Source organism: Babylonia areolata, chromosome 27 (genome assembly GCF_041734735.1).
Source record: "Babylonia areolata isolate BAREFJ2019XMU chromosome 27, ASM4173473v1, whole genome shotgun sequence".
In the NCBI taxonomy this organism is placed as follows: Eukaryota; Metazoa; Mollusca; class Gastropoda; order Neogastropoda; family Buccinidae; genus Babylonia; species Babylonia areolata.
The window spans coordinates 29,327,225-29,346,924 of NC_134902.1; the positions used below are offsets into that span (position 1 = coordinate 29,327,225).

At 46.6% G+C, this 19,700-nt stretch overlaps 1 protein-coding gene and 1 long non-coding RNA gene across 15 annotated transcripts in view; one reads left to right on the forward strand and one right to left on the reverse strand.

The window, feature by feature from the left end:
- Nucleotides 1-19,700, forward strand: part of LOC143301409 (uncharacterized) — a 244,317-nt gene that overhangs the window by 142,444 nt on the left and 82,173 nt on the right. For 8 of the 14 annotated variants that reach the window (XM_076615677.1, XM_076615673.1, XM_076615676.1 and 5 more), the window contains one exon: nucleotides 17,508-17,891. The exons of 1 other annotated variant lie outside the window; for it this stretch is intronic. In XM_076615677.1, coding sequence (XP_076471792.1) covers nucleotides 17,508-17,891 — 384 coding nt within the window. Of the gene's footprint in view, nucleotides 1-11,458; nucleotides 16,520-17,507; nucleotides 17,892-19,700 lie in introns of those variants that run through there. 5 more of the 14 variants (XM_076615667.1, XM_076615668.1, XM_076615669.1 and 2 more) reach the window with 3 other exon arrangements.
- Nucleotides 1-19,700, reverse strand: part of LOC143301411 (uncharacterized) — a 157,653-nt gene that overhangs the window by 133,588 nt on the left and 4,365 nt on the right. Inside the window, exon 2 of the long non-coding RNA XR_013057778.1 lies at nucleotides 6,428-6,778. This is a non-coding gene — a long non-coding RNA (uncharacterized LOC143301411). The remainder of the gene's footprint in view (nucleotides 1-6,427; nucleotides 6,779-19,700) is intronic.

The window sequence follows — 19,700 nt, forward strand, 5'->3', positions numbered from 1 at the left end:
CCAAGCAGATGCCTGACCAGCAGCGTAACCCAACGCGCTTAGTCAGGCCTTGAGAAAAAAAAAAGAAAAAAAAGGTGAATAAATAATAGATACGCTTACATAAATAAATAAGTAAATAAATAAATAATAATTATGATATAAAAAAGGTAGTAGTAATGGTAATAATAATAAAATAATAATAATAATAATAAAAAAGACAACAATGATGATAAATAAGCAAATAAATGTAAAACATGAAGACACACATTCACACATACACCCACACATGCATAACAGATATGCACCAAACATGCAGTTTCACAGTTATGAAAGCACAGTCAAATACATATAAACGTACATGAGCTGTACTGTACGCTTCAGTAAAGGATGCGAGTGCATCTGCATACCTTGTGGGGGATTACAGGATCTTTATGTGTATAATGTATTCATATGTAGCTCGCAGGACGAATGGAGCTGAAGGCTAGCATGCCTGCTTGAATATTATACACAACACCAGATACACACATTATGATACAATCTTGAACACATGATGCGTTGCTCCGTGCGACTGGCCGAGGAAAAAAACACCTGCTCCGCCGTCTAGAGCGTTCGTGAGCTGCATCCGCCCCCGCCCCCGCCCCCGCCCCCTCGCCCCCCGCTGTCCCCTAACCTTTATTTATTTCTACGCGTCCTCGGGGTTTTATGAAAAGTATGACCGAAATTGCCTTGCCATGGTATTAGGTAGCCACTCTCCGTTTTCAGGAGGTGTGTGTGTGTGTGGGGGGGTCGAGGTTGGGGTGTGGGGGGCGATACCTGCGTCGTGTTCGTGAGACGATGCAGAGACGAAGTATGATGCAAAGTGAAGTGAAGTGAAGACACACGAGAGAGAGAAAGGAGTAAAGACAACAAAACATGATGCAAAGTGAAGTGAAACGAAGACACACGAGAGAGAGAGAAAGGAGTAAAGACAACAAAACATGATGCAAAGTGAAGTGAAGTGAAGACACACGAGAGAGAGAGAAAGGAGTAAAGACAACAAAACATGATGCAAAGTGAAGTGAAGTGAAGACACACGAGAGAGAGAGAAAGGAGTAAAGACAACAAAACATGATGCAAAGTGAAGTGAAACGAAGACACACGAGAGAGAGAGAAAGGAGTAAAGACAACAAAACATGATGCAAAGTGAAGTGAAACGAAGACACACGAGAGAGAGAAAGGAGTAAAGACAACAAAACATGATGCAAAGTGAAGTGAAGTGAAGACACACGAGAGAGAGAGAGAAAGGAGTAAAGACAACAAAACATGATGCAAAGTGAAGTGAAGACACACGAGAGAGAGAAAGGAGTAAAGACAACAAAACATGATGCAAAGTGAAGAGAAACGAAGACACACGAGAGAGAGAAAGGAGTAAAGACAACAAAACATGATGCAAAGTGAAGTGAAGTGAAGACACACGAGAGAGAGAGAAAGGAGTAAAGACAACAAAACATGATGCAAAGTGAAGTGAAACGAAGACACACGAGAAAGGAGTAAAGACAACAAAACAAGAACAAAACAAAAGTAAAGCTTCACTTGGTGGGGGTGGGTGCGGGGTGTGGTGTGGATGAAGTAAGTGATTGATTGAAGAAGGAATAATAGGAAGGGGATATATTTTCCTGTCGTGTAACAACAAGCGAAGAGACACGGACGACACTGCGAACGAACAGAAGGATAGGGTGGGGGAAAAAATCCATCTTGCGAAACAAAACGAACGGAACGAACAGCTGTGTCTCGGTTCCCCTCCTTCAACCCTACGTGTACGTACGTACACATACACACACACACACACACACACACACACACACACACACACACACACACACACACACACACACACACACATCCCTGTATTGATCCTTACCTTAACCGTGTCGGCTGTGCTGCACACACACACACACACACACACACACAGGACCAGGAGGAGTCTCTCTACCTGTGCAAGTGGATTACACACACACACCTACCCTATACAACGTATGCGGCGCTCTATCGATTTCCGCTCGCACCCCTCCCTCCCTCCTTCTTACACGTCTACATCCAAATGATTAAAAAGGGTTGGGTTGGGGTTCAAGAGTTTATATGAATAACTACATGCATACGTGAACATTGGTTCTGTGCACTTGTCGCCTGTTCTTCACATGTGGGGCGAGTTTTGTTCCCTTGCTGGGGGATAGTGTGATTGTTTTGTTATGTCCGAGGAGGATTCGTTTTGTGAGTTGAGTGGTACTGTACTGTGAGTTAATACATATGTGGTGGTTTGTCCGTTTACTTCACTTTGAAGGGTGTGACAAAGCGTGCAGACTGATCAGTTGTACTCAACGCCACATCCAGATGCTGGGAGGAGGAAAAGGAGCTGAATCCCTCATCTTCGCATAACCCAACGCGATGACCTGGCCTTCTTGTGGTGGTGAAAATGTTAGAAAAAAAAAAGTTCCTGAGCACTGGAGTATTACACACAGCCAGTGGGTGTTAGGTGTTGGTGTTGGTGAGCTTTTGTAAAGGGCCAGTAACTTTAAGCAAAGTCAGTCAGAGAGGAGGAAGAGGATGAGGATGATTTAAACAGTGCTTGTCACGTGTGTGTGTGTGTGTGTGTGTTCGCGCGCGCTTTGGGGATCAGTTTCTTTGGGGAAAATAACAACAGTTTATCAGATAAACTTGACCTACAGCTCCGTCTCCCATCCCTTTCCCCTTCTTTTCCTTCTCAGAAGTTCGTCGTTAGGCTTTTATTCATCCCCCCCTCCCTCCCTCCCTATCTCTCTTTGTACGACGAGGACATCGTTTTTGGTGTGTGTGGGTGCGCGCGCGTGCACGAGCGTGCATGCGCGTGTGCGTGCGAATGTCACACTCCACGGAACAAAAGCGGAACGTGGTGTCTTCCTTGCCGTTGGTCAAGTGGCGTGATGCACTGAAAGAAAGGGCACTCTCCCTGTCTTTGCGGGTGTACATGTATACATGTCTCAGCCTCTGAGCGCGCGTTTTTGTTTTTTTTTTGTCGGTTTAGCTTGATGGCTGGCAGCACCCACACGCTCTTCAGGGGCATTTAACTGTTCCAGCTCCTGCCCGCTCCGCCTTCACCCAACATCTTCAAAACCCTCACCACACACACACACACACACACACACACACACGCTCATACACACATTTTTACAAAACCACAGTCCATCGCTGTCAGTGGAGAACTCCAACAAAAGATTATCTCATGAGCGTTCGTGCTTGGTCGGTTGACACTGACAGGTTTCATTGCAAGAAACAGTGCTAGGGAATTGATAAGTCTTTTTTTTCTGTTCTGTGTGTGTGTGTGTGTGTGTGTGTGTGTGTGTGTGTGAGCTTAAGTTCTGTACTTACTGGCATGCAAGGAATGGCAGTTTTGTTGAAAATATCAAGGCTGACTGTTATGGTCTTAATATCTGTTGTGGAACGTTCGGATTTTTTTTTTTTTTAAAGATAATTGTTGTTTTTCTTTTTCAATTTGTGATAGTAAGCAGCGTGATGGTGGTGGCAGGAGAGAGAGAGAGAGAGAGAGGGGGGGGGGGGGGGGGGGGGGGGGGGGGGAGAAAGGGGGGATGTGGAAGGGGGTGAGTTTTGGGAAGGAGGATGGACAGAGACAGACAGACAGACAGACTCGCCAGATGTCACGTTATGCGAAACGACGTTCAGTGTAACTACTGCAACAACAACTACTGCTACTTTCGCTACTATTACCACTACTACTACTACTGTTAACTTGCACACACACACACACACACACACACACACACACAGACGCTCGGTACCTCTAAAACCCACGGTATACTGTGGGTATCCACAACCACCTCCCCTCCCACACACACCCCTCCCTCCCCCACTTCCCCACAAAAGCAACCCACCATACATATCTAAGTGAAAAATCTGAAAAGCCATTAACCCTGCCCCCCCCCCCACTCCCACTCCCCCCCAATCCCCACGACTTCCTTCCCCAGAGATGGACCCTGCTGATAGGATTTGCAATCCTCCTCCTTCCACCCCTACCCCCCACTCCCTCCCTCCCTCCCTCCCTGTCCTGCGAAATCGCCAAATAAGGAAACAAACCGAGACAGCCGGTCTGTACGTATGGCATCCGGGAGCTAAATCATCGAAACGGGGAAACAAACCCATCGGTATTATCTTGACCACTGACAGATGGGGAACCCCAGCCAGTTTGTCGCCCAAAGTTGCCTCCTTCGTCTCTCTCTCTCTCTCTCTGTTTTGCGAAGAAGAGAGAGGGATTGCGTCGCTTGATGCTTGTGGTCAGGAATAATGATCAGTTTGGAAAGATTTGAACACACCAGTGTACGGTAACGTTTGATCGGAGTGCTGTGCGATAATAGATGGGGGCGCTCTTTGCGGTTTGAGCGTGCGAGTCGGCTGTCCAGGCCAGTCCGTGCGTGTCTTAGATGTCAGGTGATCGGTCACTACTTAAAATACAATCAGTTGATCTTTACTGAGGTCGGGTAGGTTGGGATTAAGGGTGGGTGGAGGAGAGAGAAGGAAGGGATGGTAGGAGGAGGTGTTTAGATGAGGGAGGGGTGAGGTGGGGGGTGGGCAGGGGTGTGAGGGGCGTGGGTTGGGGGGGGGGGGGGGGGTCATCAAAGGTCTGGTTAAGTACGTGATCGGTATAGATAGCCGTTGTTGGGTCTGTGGTACGGAAATGTATTGTAAGAAAATGTAAACAAAAGTTGAGCAATTCTTGGGTGTTATACGCCACACACACACACACACACACACACACACACACACACACACACACAGTGTGTGTGTGTGTGTGTTTGTGTTTGTGTTGGGAGCGGTATTGGCAGGCTCCTAGGAAAGAGTATGACTAACAGGGAAGATAATAGCAATGGTAAAGCGCTACAGCTGGAATGTCTACATGAACAACACATAATTGTTCTCAGAAGAAACATTTTGTTAGACAGATTACTGCCTCTTATATACTGAATACCAGAACGTGTGAGAAAATTTTCGACTGCCCTTCAACAAACAATGTTTCTGTTCTTCCTTTGCTTGAGACGGGGGAAGATCAATGCAGTGAATGAATCAATTGTTGAACTGTGACCAGGAAACATTTCCTTGATGAAACAATTGTTTTCGGATGGACATGATCATGATTTCCCTTGTTTCTCCTGACGTTGTAGAATAAGGAAATATACTTTTTTTTTCTAATAATAATACTAAACTGCGCCATCACGACGGGTCATGTGTGGAGAGGCATCTGCTAGTTTGCATTCTGATTTTATCGATCGCGTAAAGATGATGCTGTATTTAGATTTTAATTATATAACATCGAAGTGGAGAAGGAAATAAAATGTTAAAAGTCCGACATTCGAACTTGACAGACGTTCTTGTGCTGAATGCAAGGGAGGGGATGGGTGGGAATTTAAAAGGGTGTTGTGGATGGATAAAGTGAATAGGGGAGAGGAGGATAAGATGTTGCTCCTCCACAGAGAGAATGCGTCGCCAGTGTGCAGCGCCACTCTTTTTTTGTTGTTTGTTTGTTCCTTTATTTATTTATTTATTTTTTTTATATCTGCAAGTGTGTTAATGTTTATTTTACTTTCAAAGTGACTTTTTCTGCAAAATTTTGCCAGGGACACTCCCTTTCTGCCGAAGGTTCTTTTACCTGCTCAAAGTGCATTCTGTACACGGGACATCGGTTTATCGTCTCACCCCGAAAGACTAGTACCCAGACCACCACTCAGGGCCTGTTGTGGATCGAGGGGTGGGGGGGTTAAAATTCCCAGTTCGGTGCGGGACTCGAACCTGTGGACACTGGCTTCCAAGTCAGACGTATTACTACTGGGGCTCCGGTCACGTTTTGACCGGCAGGTGTGGAAACGGAGGAAACGTGGAGTCCATCGCCTTGTGTGTGTGTGTGTGTGTGTGTGTGTTGGAAACGCCTTCTTACCGGTTGTTTCGAAGATAAACATTTAATTTCGAGCCCCTGGCCCAGCGTGTTTGGACGACAGTAAGGATAAACATTCACACCTGATTGGCTAGACATCTTTCCTGACCCGATGTTTGATTCTGCCGTGTGTCTGTGGTATAGGGCTCTGTCTGTCTTTGTGTTCAGCGACGAATCTGATCTGATGATGGCTGAGACAATAAATAATAGTATGTTGGTTAAGAATCCGGTTAAGAATCTACAGTGAACCTTCCATCACCACAAGACGGACTAGACAGCAGACACACAAACAGACACATGCGGCCCTCCCGGGCGCCCCCCCCCCCCCCAACCCCCAATACACACACACACACACACACACACACACACACACACATGTATATATATATATTCACACACAGAGGGTAAGAGGGGATATTTTGATCAGTCCTTTAATCAAATCCCCGTGAAAAAAAAAAAAAAAAAAAAAAGCTAACGACACAGGCGCCTTACCTGAGAGTGGGACAGTACAGGCAGGCAGGCCAGGTGAGAGAGGAGGGACATAGGTACCAACGTAGCATCAGCATGTGGCGGTATCCGGGCAGCAGCAGCAGGTGGGAAGGTGTGTGTGTGTGTGTGTGTGTGTGTGTGTGTGGGGGGGGGGGAGAGGGGAAGGACCAGCCACATGCCTGTGGAGTCATCGGTATCCAGGTGTACAGTACGGTAGCTGTCGGAGGGCAGGTGGGAGGGCTTTGGGAGTCAACGTCCCAAGTGTCATCTTCGTTAGGTGTCCAGAGACCAACCGTCACCACCATCACCACCACAATTCGGTTCCTCTTGAGTTGGGGGTTTTGGGAGTTTTTGCTGTAACCACAAGTCGGTTTGAAGTCTGTTAGCTGGTTTAAATAAAGCTGTAATTGTTCAACAGTACACATTATTTTACAATACAAGTAAAGACAAAAGCATCCACAAGCTTAAAGCTTATACCGTCAGTTAGGTAGTTAGCTTGCTGGTGCGTTCGTGTGTGTGTGTGTGTGTGTGTCTGTGTGCGTGCGTGCGTTTTTACGCGTCGCGCAGCTTGTACTGTGGGATATTTTTTGTTTGTTTGTATTAGGAGATGCAGTTTTCAAACGATTTTAGGTTGTTTTTCATTTCGGTTTTATTTATTTTTTTTTTTTTTATCACTGTATGTCACGACGTGCATCCTGACACACGCATTTCCAGTGTCGGAGTTTGGGTAATGTCACTGAGGTCTCTTTCCCACCCAACCCCTCTATTACCATCTGCTCCATCTGAACAGAATTAAATTCACGAAGGGAAGGGAAGGGAGGGGTAGAGAGAGAGAGAGAGAGAGAGCATTCTGAAACAAAGAACAGTGAGTAGACAGGGAAGTTACTCAGCAGTTTCTAGCCAAGTGCATGCGTTGAAAAAAAAAAAAAAAAAAAAGAAACCCGGAGTTGGGGGAGAGGAGGGGGAGGGGGTGGGGGCACTTGATACTGACTCCCAAACAGTGCAGACTGCAGACACTTATAGAGGGGAGGGACCGTAGTGAATCCCAAACAGTGCAGACTGCAGACACTTATAGAGGGGAGGGACCGTAGTGAATCCCAAACAGTGCAGACGGCAGACACTTATAGAGGGGAGGGACCGTAGTGAATCCCAAACAGTGCAGACTGCAGACACTTATAGAGGGGAGGGACCGTAGTGAATCCCAAACAGTGCAGACTGCAGACACTTATAGAGGGGAGGGACCGTAGTGAATCCCAAACAGTGCAAACTGCAGACACTTATAGAGGGGAGGGACCGTAGTGAATCCCAAACAGTGCAGACGGCAGACACTTATAGAGGGGAGGGACCGTAGTGAATCCCAAACAGTGCAGACGGCAGACACTTATAGAGGGGAGGGACCGTAGTGAATCCCAAACAGTGCAGACTGCAGACACTTATAGAGGGGAGGGACCGTAGTGACTCCCAAACAGTGCAGACGGCAGACACTTATAGAGGGGAGGGACCGTAGTGAATCCCAAACAGTGCAGACTGCAGACACTTATAGAGGGGAGGGACCGTAGTGAATCCCAAACAGTGCAGACGGCAGACACTTATAGAGGGGAGGGACCGTAGTGAATCCCAAACAGTGCAGACGGCAGACACTTATAGAGGGGAGGGACCGTAGTGACTCCCAAACAGTGCAGACTGCAGACACTTATAGAGGGGAGGGACCGTAGTGAATCCCAAACAGTGCAGACGGCAGACACTTATAGAGGGGAGGGACAGTAGTGAATCCCAAACAGTGCAGACGGCAGACACTTATAGAGGGGAGGGACCGTAGTGACTCCCAAACAGTGCAGACTGCAGACACTTATAGAGGGGAGGGACCGTAGTGACTCCCAAACAGTGCAGACGGCAGACACTTATAGAGGGGAGGGACCGTAGTGAATCCCAAACAGTGCAGACTGCAGACACTTATAGAGGGGAGGGACCGTAGTGAATCCCAAACAGTGCAGACTGCAGACACTTATAGAGGGGAGGGACCGTAGTGAATCCCAAACAGTGCAGACGGCAGACACTTATAGAGGGGAGGGACCGTAGTGACTCCCAAACAGTGCAGACGGCAGACACTTATAGAGGGGAGGGACCGTAGTGACTCCCAAACAGTGCAGACTGCAGACACTTATAGAGGGGAGGGACCGTAGTGAATCCCAAACAGTGCAGACTGCAGACACTTATAGAGGGGAGGGACCGTAGTGAATCCCAAACAGTGCAGACTGCAGACACTTATAGAGGGGAGGGACCGTAGTGAATCCCAAACAGTGCAGACGGCAGACACTTATAGAGGGGAGGGACCGTAGTGAATCCCAAACAGTGCAGACGGCAGACACTTATAGAGGGGAGGGACCGTAGTGAATCCCAAACAGTGCAGACTGCAGACACTTATAGAGGGGAGGGACCGTAGTGAATCCCAAACAGTGCAGACGGCAGACACTTATAGAGGGGAGGGACCGTAGTGAATCCCAAACAGTGCAGACTGCAGACACTTATAGAGGGGAGGGACCGTAGTGAATCCCAAACAGTGCAGACGGCAGACACTTATAGAGGGGAGGGACCGTAGTGAATCCCAAACAGTGCAGACTGCAGCCACTTATAGAGGGGAGGGACCGTAGTGAATCCCAAACAGTGCAGACTGCAGACACTTATAGAGGGGAGGGACCGTAGTGAATCCCAAACAGTGCAGACTGCAGACACTTATAGAGGGGAGGGACCGTAGTGAATCCCAAACAGTGCAGACTGCAGACACTTATAGAGGGGAGGGACCGTAGTGAATCCCAAACAGTGCAGACGGCAGACACTTATAGAGGGGAGGGACCGTAGTGAATCCCAAACAGTGCAGACTGCAGCCACTTATAGAGGGGAGGGACCGTAGTGAATCCCAAACAGTGCAGACTGCAGACACTTATAGAGGGGAGGGACCGTAGTGAATCCCAAACAGTGCAGACTGCAGACACTTATAGAGGGGAGGGACCGTAGTGAATCCCAAACAGTGCAGACGGCAGACACTTATAGAGGGGAGGGACCGTAGTGAATCCCAAACAGTGCAGACTGCAGCCACTTATAGAGGGGAGGGACCGTAGTGAATCCCAAACAGTGCAGACGGCAGACACTTATAGAGGGGAGGGACCGTAGTGAATCCCAAACAGTGCAGACTGCAGACACTTATAGAGGGGAGGGACCGTAGTGAATCCCAAACAGTGCAGACTGCAGACACTTATAGAGGGGAGGGACCGTAGTGAATCCCAAACAGTGCAGACTGCAGACACTTATAGAGGGGAGGGACCGTAGTGAATCCCAAACAGTGCAGACGGCAGACACTTATAGAGGGGAGGGACCGTAGTGAATCCCAAACAGTGCAGACGGCAGACACTTATAGAGGGGAGGGACCGTAGTGAATCCCAAACAGTGCAGACTGCAGACACTTATAGAGGGGAGGGACCGTAGTGAATCCCAAACAGTGCAGACTGCAGACACTTATAGAGGGGAGGGACCGTAGTGAATCCCAAACAGTGCAGACTGCAGACACTTATAGAGGGGAGGGACCGTAGTGAATCCCAAACAGTGCAGACTGCAGACACTTATAGAGGGGAGGGACCGTAGTGAATCCCAAACAGTGCAGACTGCAGACACTTATAGAGGGGAGGGACCGTAGTGAATCCCAAACAGTGCAGACTGCAGACACTTATAGAGGGGAGGGACCGTAGTGAATCCCAAACAGTGCAGACTGCAGACACTTATAGAGGGGAGGGACCGTAGTGAATCCCAAACAGTGCAGACTGCAGACACTTATAGAGGGGAGGGACCGTAGTGAATCCCAAACAGTGCAGACGGCAGACACTTATAGAGGGGAGGGACCGTAGTGAATCCCAAACAGTGCAGACTGCAGACACTTATAGAGGGGAGGGACCGTAGTGAATCCCAAACAGTGCAGACTGCAGACACTTATAGAGGGGAGGGACCGTAGTGAAGCCCAAACAGTGCAGACTGCAGACACTTATAGAGGGGAGGGACCGTAGTGAATCCCAAACAGTGCAGACTGCAGACACTTATAGAGGGGAGGGACCGTAGTGAATCCCAAACAGTGCAGACTGCAGACACTTATAGAGGGGAGGGACCGTAGTGTGTGGCCGTGTTCAGTTATCACCTTCTTCAGCGACTCTCGAAAAAAACCCCCCAAAACCCCAGCTTCTCCAGCGCCAGTCTAGTCATCGTTCGTTCTGACTTATCTCCCTCTCCGCTCCGCAGGGGTGAAGGAAGACCTGCAGAGTTGTGAATCGTCTCCTTGGCAACGACTTGAAACCAGTGTGTCTGTGTGCTGTTATCTTTTTTTTTTTTCTACTGTAGCAAACTGAAGTGCTCGTATGATAGGAGAGGTGAGGCGAATCGAAGCGTTCTGCGGCAGAGATTTTTTTCAAATTTTATTTTATATTCTTTAAATGTTAACACTCAGATATTAATATTATGATTTGTACTTTATAACTAGTTGTCTACAACCACCAGTGCGTGTGACAGGACGTTGAACAGAGTTCCTTCTCAGGCAGACAGACAGGATGTTGACAGCCAGTCAACTAATGACGATTGGACAATTCGTGCACAACAGACTTTTTGACAGTTTGTGGAACAGCAGAACAGTTGTGCAGTCAGCGGTGTGGTGCGATGAAGAGAAAATAAAGCTGCACTGTTTTTGCTGCGCAGTGAAGTAGGGTCTGAATCACGAGACGTACAATATTATAACAATAAAGCTTCCTTGTTGCCGCCGTGGTACAGTGGTGGAGGAGTGTCGTGTCACACCGGAAGAGAGACTTTCAGTTTAGGAAACCAGACCAGCCGCCAGGAAGTTGGCCGTTACAAGCAGTCCACAGTTCTCCCACAGACCTCGCTCATTATTTCTTCTCTCTGTGATAAGTGCTTAGGACGTTCTGTGTACAGGCAATAGAGAGAGAGAGAGAGAGAGAGAGAGAGAGAGAGAGAGAGAGAGACTCAGAGAGAGGGAGTGTGGGAGAGACAGAGACAGAGAGAGCACATTAATTATGTGTAATCTGACTTTCCCTCGAAACACGTTGCAATAAAACGCCCTTCGTCGGTTTCCTGCTTGGAGATAACTTGCGCACAGGTTTAAAGCTTTGACAGTGTTGCAGTGCAGAAAAAAACATCGACGCACTTCGTGTAGACCGTGAAAGGCAAATAGAAAGTTCGTTTTATGTTGTCGCTGAGCGACAAAGCGGACGCTGCTCAGTGACTGTGACGATGATAGAACTGTTTTGATGAAGAAACTGTACGGACCAGTCGAACTAATTGGAAGTGTGGGACATCAGGCTGCGTGAGCGACATGCATTCTCGGTGTGTGTGTGTGTGCGCGAGCTGAATGCACTGTGAGAAGCCGGCAGCCATTGTGTGCGATAGAGAGACTGAGGGATTGTGAGGATGGCAGGGAGCGGGGTGCGGATGAACGGGGTGAAGGAAAAAGAGCAGCGGCTGAGGCGGATGCAAATTGAGCTAGGCCGCGCCCGCCTGGTGGCCAGGCCCCTGGATCTACTGCAGCAACCAATCAACATCGTCCCGCCCTCTGACCCTGACTCTGACCCCGCTCACCTCAACCCTGATGTTGGTGACCACAACCCTGACCCTGGTGACCACAACCCAGACCCTAACCCTGACCCAGAACTGACTTCAGCAGTGGACCCTGCACCACCAGGCTCTGGACAGAACCAGAAGGACAGTGGTGGCTGTGGCGACACGGAAGTCACTGATACTGTCCCCACTTACCTCCTTGAGGATCTGGGCCCCTTCAACACCCACAGCCACAGCGCCAATCCTTTCCTGGACTCGGCGGCTTCTGACCAAACTTTGGACCAAGCGGACCTAAGTTCGAATCCCTTCACAGATGCTGACTTCTCAAGTTCAGATCCCACCAGAGACGTTCACAAAACGGAGTTGCCAGGCTCCAGTCCTTTGACAGAAGTGCGTCGTTCAAAATTTAGTGTCTGCAGTGATTCCGGTGGTTCTGGGAGTTCAGCTGTTGAAGATCTGAGGTTCTTGAATCCTTCCCCTCTGATACCCACTCATACGTCATGTGAAGACTTAGACAATGCTGACCTACTTTCACACACGCATGCTTCAACCATTTTGTCTCCTATTTTTGAAGAGAAGTCCTTCCCCTCAATGACGAGTGAAGGTTGTGCAAGGAAGGACAGTGGCTATTGCGTCACCAGCTTGGAGTCATTGTCCTCTATGACATCACCGGAAGGCGAAGGCAGCGGAGACTTCATTTGGAAGTCAAATTCTGCTGGCATCACTGAGTCTACATCAGACATGGCCAGAAGTAAAATGAATGTTGCTGCCAAGGAGGACTGTTCCATGCCTGGTACAGATTACCCAAACCCAGACGTGCAAATGAGCAACAGCAACAATGCTGTGAAAGTGGGTAGTGAAGAACTGATCTCTTTTACTGACACAGAAAAATCACCAGCTGACTGGACCCAGTGGTCGGGAAATGATGACCACCATCAGCCCGAGTCCCTGCAGGACAAGGGACCAGACAGTGCTGGTTCAGCGCCACAAGAAACAAAGGGCAGTGAGTTCTCCAAGTCCTCACAGGTTATCATGGACACAGGTGGCAAACTCGATGAAGAAATGGCGATGGGAGAGGTGGACGCTGGTGACAAACTCAATACAGAAATGACTTTGGGAGAGGTGGACACTGGTGACAAACTCAGTGCAGAAATGACAGGACAGGACAGCACATACCTCGCCTTCAGCGACATTGACTCAGACTTTGTCTCCAGCACCAGTGGCTATGAGGTGGACGATGATAATTCCGACACAGCAGCAAGTGAGGCTGATGCAGAATTCCAGTCGAATGCAGTTGGTCTGTTAGTGGAAGTTTATGGCATGGACAGTGACGAGTTATGTGGACATGATCTCAGCTTGATACCTGAAGAAACGTTCTCGGAGTTGGAATCCATGGCAGATTCTGACCTGTCTGCAGACATGTATAGTGGGAGACAAAGTGCCAGGAGAATGCTGAAGAAAGAGTCAAATGTGGAAATGAATAGCTTCGAAGAGCAGGATTCTGGGGAATTACAAGATTTATCGTCTCCAATCTCAGATCACCATGGCCGTCAGACTCTGTCGGATGTGGTGTCTGAAGCTGGTCATGGTTTGTACAATATGAAAAGTTCCCCAGCTGTTTCTTCCAGTGGTCATCGAGAAGCTTCCAGTAAACCAACACCACTGGATTTGCAGCATGTTGGTCTTGTGCGTGACAATGCACAACCAATCCATTTCATCGATAACTTACAATTCCCAGAGCCTCAAAGAATTGCACCAGCAGACTTTGATCATTGTGAGACAGACTTCAGCCTTCCTGGTGATGTATCAGACTACAGTCTGACCACGTGTTATGACAGTCTGGAACCCAGCTTTGACATGGAGGACAGGAGCAAACGTGATGTCAATCCTGAAATCTTTGAGGCCTTTGCTGCAGATATCATCAACAACCTGATGGATGGCAGTTTCTCACTTTCATCTATGCCATCGATGGGTTTCGAGGGATGTGCGACTCCTACACAGTCACTGTCTTCTTTTGAAAGGAATGAACTGATTTGCAGGTCACCAGAGTTGTCTCAGGACCTTGATGATACCCTGTCACATGTTTCTGAAGAAGGTGAGGAGAAACATCCCAAGAGAACTGCTGAATGTGAAGAACCTGTGCTGACGCCAACAGCTGGTGTTCTCCCATCGCCGTACTTTGAAAACCTGACGATGTCACAACATACACAAAGTTCTAACAGTGAACCACAGAACGTCAACGTTATAAAAAGTTCTTACTTCAGAAGTGATGAACAGATCTCTGTGTGGAGTGTATCAGTTTCAGAGGAAGATAATGTTAAAGATCGAAGTGGAGACTCCTTTGGTAGTAATTTCTCAAGCAGTCGAACGCTCAGCCAGAAATCACTCAGTTTTTGTGATGATTCATTGCATGCTGTTGACGTCAGCCATGAAGAGGATATTCATGACCCAACAGGTCTTGAAACGGATGCTTCTGACTCAAAGGTTGGAGGAGGAGTCAGTGATACAACAACTGAAAAATTTGAAAGATGTCAAAGTGATGTTGTTAACAAAGAAAACGTTCATTTAACAGTGAATGCCCCAGTTACAATGCTCGTCAGTGAAGATACAGGAACATTTACGCAAGAAAAAGGACCATCTCAGCTGGTTACAGACCCGATTCTTACAGGCAACCTTGCTAAGGACAAGAGGTTGGACTTATTTATGGAAATGCCGGAAGTGGAGGACAGAAGAGTCATATATCTGGACGCAGACGAGAGAATGCAGGCAATCGAATGTGAAACAGATTCCAGGAAGGAGAGAGAACGTTTGGCACCACAAGTCAAAGCTAAGTTCTTCACCCCGTCTTTCCAGAATGCACACCACTATACAAACAGTGAAAACAGGTGTGATCTCATGGTTTCTGAGACGTGTCCTGGCAGAGGTGTTAATGCTCCATCAGTGGATGAAAGCGAATATCGATTCAAGGAAAAGCATGGCACAGTGCAAACGGATCAAACTGCTGAGAATTTCAGATTGTCTGACAGTGGAGGTACTGCAGGATTTTTTGCAGATAACGAAAGTTGGCAAGGTTTGTGTGAATTACAAGAAGTGACCTTGGAAAATTACATTGTTCCCAATGTTCAGGTTAAGCCAGCTCAGAACAAGCCTCCTGAGTTGACAAGTTGTGTGGCATCAGGTTTAGAGTGCAGAGATTCAAGTACCCACATGATAAAAACTTCACGTGCTCATGCTGTTTGTGAAAGTGAGTGCAGCAGTGACCGAATTCGGGAATCCACACCGGAGATTCCAGTCCTAAATCTTGCTGCAGAATACAAAGAGAGAAACACCACCACCTCAGATTTCACGACATTGCCCAAGTCACCCATTTTGACCCGCATTCCAAAAAGCAACAAAACCAAGCCTGTCACCAGTTCTGATACCACTTCCACATCTGATGGTGATGATACTCCAGTCCCTGAAATGGTGACCACCTGTTCGGGTACTGGCACTCGTGGCAGCTCGCAAAAGTCTGCCAGAAATACAAACACTTGTTGTGACCAAGCACCGGTGTCTTATGATCAGCCAGAATCCGGCCAGAGCAACATGAGCTACTTGCTCAACAAGTGGCACGCTATGGAAGAAACCCCCCAGTCATTACTGTCACCCCGCTCCACATCCCCGGCACCGTCATGGCAAGAGCACGAGGATGTTCGTGGGTTACGTTCATCCAGATATCTGTCCACGTCCACTCCAAACCTGGCCACTGTTCATGCTATGCATCTTGTTGACCAGCACCCAGAGACAGGGACTGCCTCCTCAAGGGAGGAAGAAGCAGAGACTGCACAAGACGCATCTTGTACGTCCACACAGGTTTTGTCCAAGGCAGTGATTTACGGCAGTACTGGAGATCTTCAGACGTCAGGAAAACCTTCAGCAAAGCCTCGGGTGTTTCATTCCGAACTTCAGCCAGCCTCCGCCGCTACCCCCAAAAGTGACCGATACTTGATGTCTTCCATTGAAGATCTCAACATAGTACTCATCACGGCAAGTGATGACTCTGCTGCCTGTGGTGATGACACGAGACAACGCTCAGCTTCACTGTCCAGAGATACGCGATCCCCGCCGACGTCATCGCTGACGTCATCTGAACCGTGGTTCCCTGGACCTCAGGAAGCCAGGGAGACAGTGGCGGGTCTCCCCAGTGTCATGACCTTGATCGCCAAGTTCAGCCACGTGGGTCAAGACCCCCACACCACCACCTCCTCCTCCACCTCCTTCGCCACCTCAAGAAAACGATGGTCATCCGCTCCACGTCTTCAGGGGCCCGAGTCAACTCTCTCACCTTCATCGTCGTCGTCGGCTTTGTCGTCCGCGGACGAGTCCAGGAAGAAGCGCAGTTCCTCTGTGCATTATCGGTGGGACCTGTCGACATCATCATGGGTGGTGTCGTCATCATCGCCTGGTCGTCATCATCATCAGCCCGTTTCGTCCTGTTCTTCACAGGTATTATCACATCGTGCAGGGTTGTAGCAGGTTTTGATTTTAGTATTGTACTTTAAGGGCACATGTTCATTACGAAGGTCTTGATTTTTTGTGTGTGGTCGTTTCATGTTTTGTGTTTCGGGTGCTGCAAAGTGTAGTTTTGTGCATGTGTAGTTTTTATTTATTTATTTATTATTTTTGTTGCATGCTTGCTTTCCTTCTTTTTTCAGTTATATTGTAAAGGTTTTGTTCTTGCTTGACATGGCACTATGGCAGTGTTTGTTTTATCGGTGTCAGTGGTGTATTTTTTTTGGTGCACGTGCTTTGCAAATTAGGCACACTTTTTTTTTCTTTTTTTTTTTTTTTTACACCTGTTGAACCCATCCTTTCTGCCCTAACCCTTGTCTTTTTGTGAATTATTTTTTTTAAGAAGTCACCAGAACCTGTAAGATTGTAGTATTAATTAGGCAGTGAAAACGGTTTAATTGATTAAATGGTTATCTACTAAGTGATATGTTCCACTGACTAGTGTTCTGATTTAAATGATGCACTGTTTTATATTGTGGTAAGATATTAACTTCATTTATCAGTCATTGACGACGAATGTGCCAAGTTATTAACGGGACGGGTGTAATTGTTAAACGTAAAACGAATTGGGACAGAACTATGCACAAGAATGGTTACGGTGAGATTTTTTTTTAGAATGATTCAACTTTTTTTCATTAAACATTATTGATGCATTAAAAAACAACAACAACAAAAAACAAAAACACAAACAAAACACAAACAAACAAACAAAGAAAAAAACACGATTTCCTACACTCGCCATGTAGTAGAACTTCATTAAAAAAAAAAAAAAGGACTTGCTGAATTGACAAGAAGAATGGACTATGCAACTATGGACACAGCTAGTGATGGTAATTCGTGCACGTTGCAACTTCGCATGACTGCCTTGTCTGGTCTTGAATTAACCACCCGTCTCCTGTGTGCCTTGCTGCTAACTCCACAGGTGACCCCCACCACCTCCACCTCCACCACCACCACCACCTTCCTCTCCAGTACTTCCATCTCCTTCTCCCCCTCCGCCCCTCCCGCTACTGCTGTCCCCCTGTCTGAGCCCTGCCCCTCCCCCACCTCTACACCCTCCCTGTCGAGCAAGGCACGTGTCAGCATCTCTGAGTCCTGTGGTGACGTAGCCCAGTCATCCCACAGTGACGGCAGAGGTCGTAGTGATGGTGGTAGTGAGCGTAGTGGTAGCACTGCTACTACAGCTGTCCGTAGCTCCCTGCCCCGCCCAACTCATGTGGGTCACTCCATGGCGTTGCTTCGTCTGAGTCGGGGTCAGCCCCAGCCCCACGCGCCAGTAAGCACCGCGGTGAAGGTCTTGCGTCATGTAAGTATGACGTCACTGCTTTGCTGACCTCCGTCACGTGTTCCTATTCATTATTTTCGTCATCACCAAGATCAGCTTTCTGTTTCGTAATCGCACATGCCACTCATCTCGGTAACAACATCACTGATTAATCAATCGTGTTATATTCACCTTCTTGCTTGGAGCGGTTTCTACCGGATGCAGTCTAACACTGTGGTCTGTTGCTGTGGGTTTTTTTTTTTTTACCCACCACTTTTCACTTTTATCTATTTTGAAAGAGAAGATTTTGACTTTACTATCTCTCCAGAGTAATTTATTGACAAGAGAAGGAAAATGCACATTGTTAAAAATCTCATACGTTAATTTTTTATGTCTTACCTGCCAGCTTCTCTCCAGATGTCAATAACAGCAACAAAATAAGAATAAAAAAAAAAAGTAATCGAAGAAGTCGTATTAATAGTAATGGTCTTAAACCAGTGAGAGAAAAAAGAAAAATATCTTCATTCTGTCTTTCTTCAGGAAAATTGGAGAAAAAAAGAGAAAAAGATTCGGTTGTAGTATCATTGTAAGTAACAGGAGAAAAAAACCCAAACAAACTAACAAACAACAACAACAACAACAACAACAAACAAAACAACGAAAGCAACGGAATAAGGTACACACAGATCGTGGTGGCAGTAAGGTTGATAAAGAGTCCTGCGACAAATGTTCCAAGGGGAGCAACTGCTTCATTAAAGCGTTGGATGACTGTGGGAGTGAAGAGTTACTTTTCGTGCCTTCACGAAGTCTCCCATTTTTAACTAATTCGTCATAGGAATCAGTTATCTTTTCCTTTATAAAAAATCTTTTAAAAAGGTGTATGGGACATATACCCAAAGTATTTATCTGCATGAGCTGCTGATATTAAAATCTTTCAAAAAGGTGTATGGGACATATACCCAAAGTATTTATCTGCATGAGCTGCTGATATTTGACCTGTAACTTTGTGTAGTGAATGCTTTGGCTGTTAATGTTCAGCTTTCATGTAATGTTTTGCAGGGTGTGGTGTGTCATGTAATGTTATGCTTCTTCTTTTCTGCTATGTGTGATTGCCATACACATTTATTGAATGTGTTGGTTTGTGCTGATCATGTTTGAAGGTTATTTTTTATTATTTTTTAGATTATTATATCATTATAATTATATGGAATGTACTTGTGTGTATCGTTCACATTCAAAGGGATTGTTGTAAATTGTTTAGATTTTTGTCGTTCTATGTGCAATGGTTGTCTGCATTATTTCATGATAAACAGACATATTATCAACTTTATTGATATTTACAAACCTGTTTTTTTTTCTTAATCATTATTAACATTGATTATATGTATATATATGGATGATTATATCTCATATGTGTTTGTATATCTTTATATATTATATATGTATATGGATGATTATGTCTCGTGTGTGTTTGTATATCTTTTTATGTATGTACAATTACAGGTATATTTGTGTATCTTTAGTCATATGTATGAATTATATCATGTGTGTTTGCATTATCTTGATATAATGTTGTATAATTATGTCAGTGTGCCAGTGTGTATGTGTGCTTACCAAGTGTGCCCATATCATTGTGTAAGATGGCCAGTAATATCTCATTAAACCTGATCACTTCTTTTGCAGCCATATACAGATATACATTTCTCAACTGTATCCTCTCCGGCTGATTACTGGTACACTGTAGTTGGGTTTTCCTGTGTCATTTCTGCGATTTTAGGTGCTCTGATGACACTAACTAATAATATGATTATGACAGTTAATTTTATATGTTTATTATATATCTTTATCCTT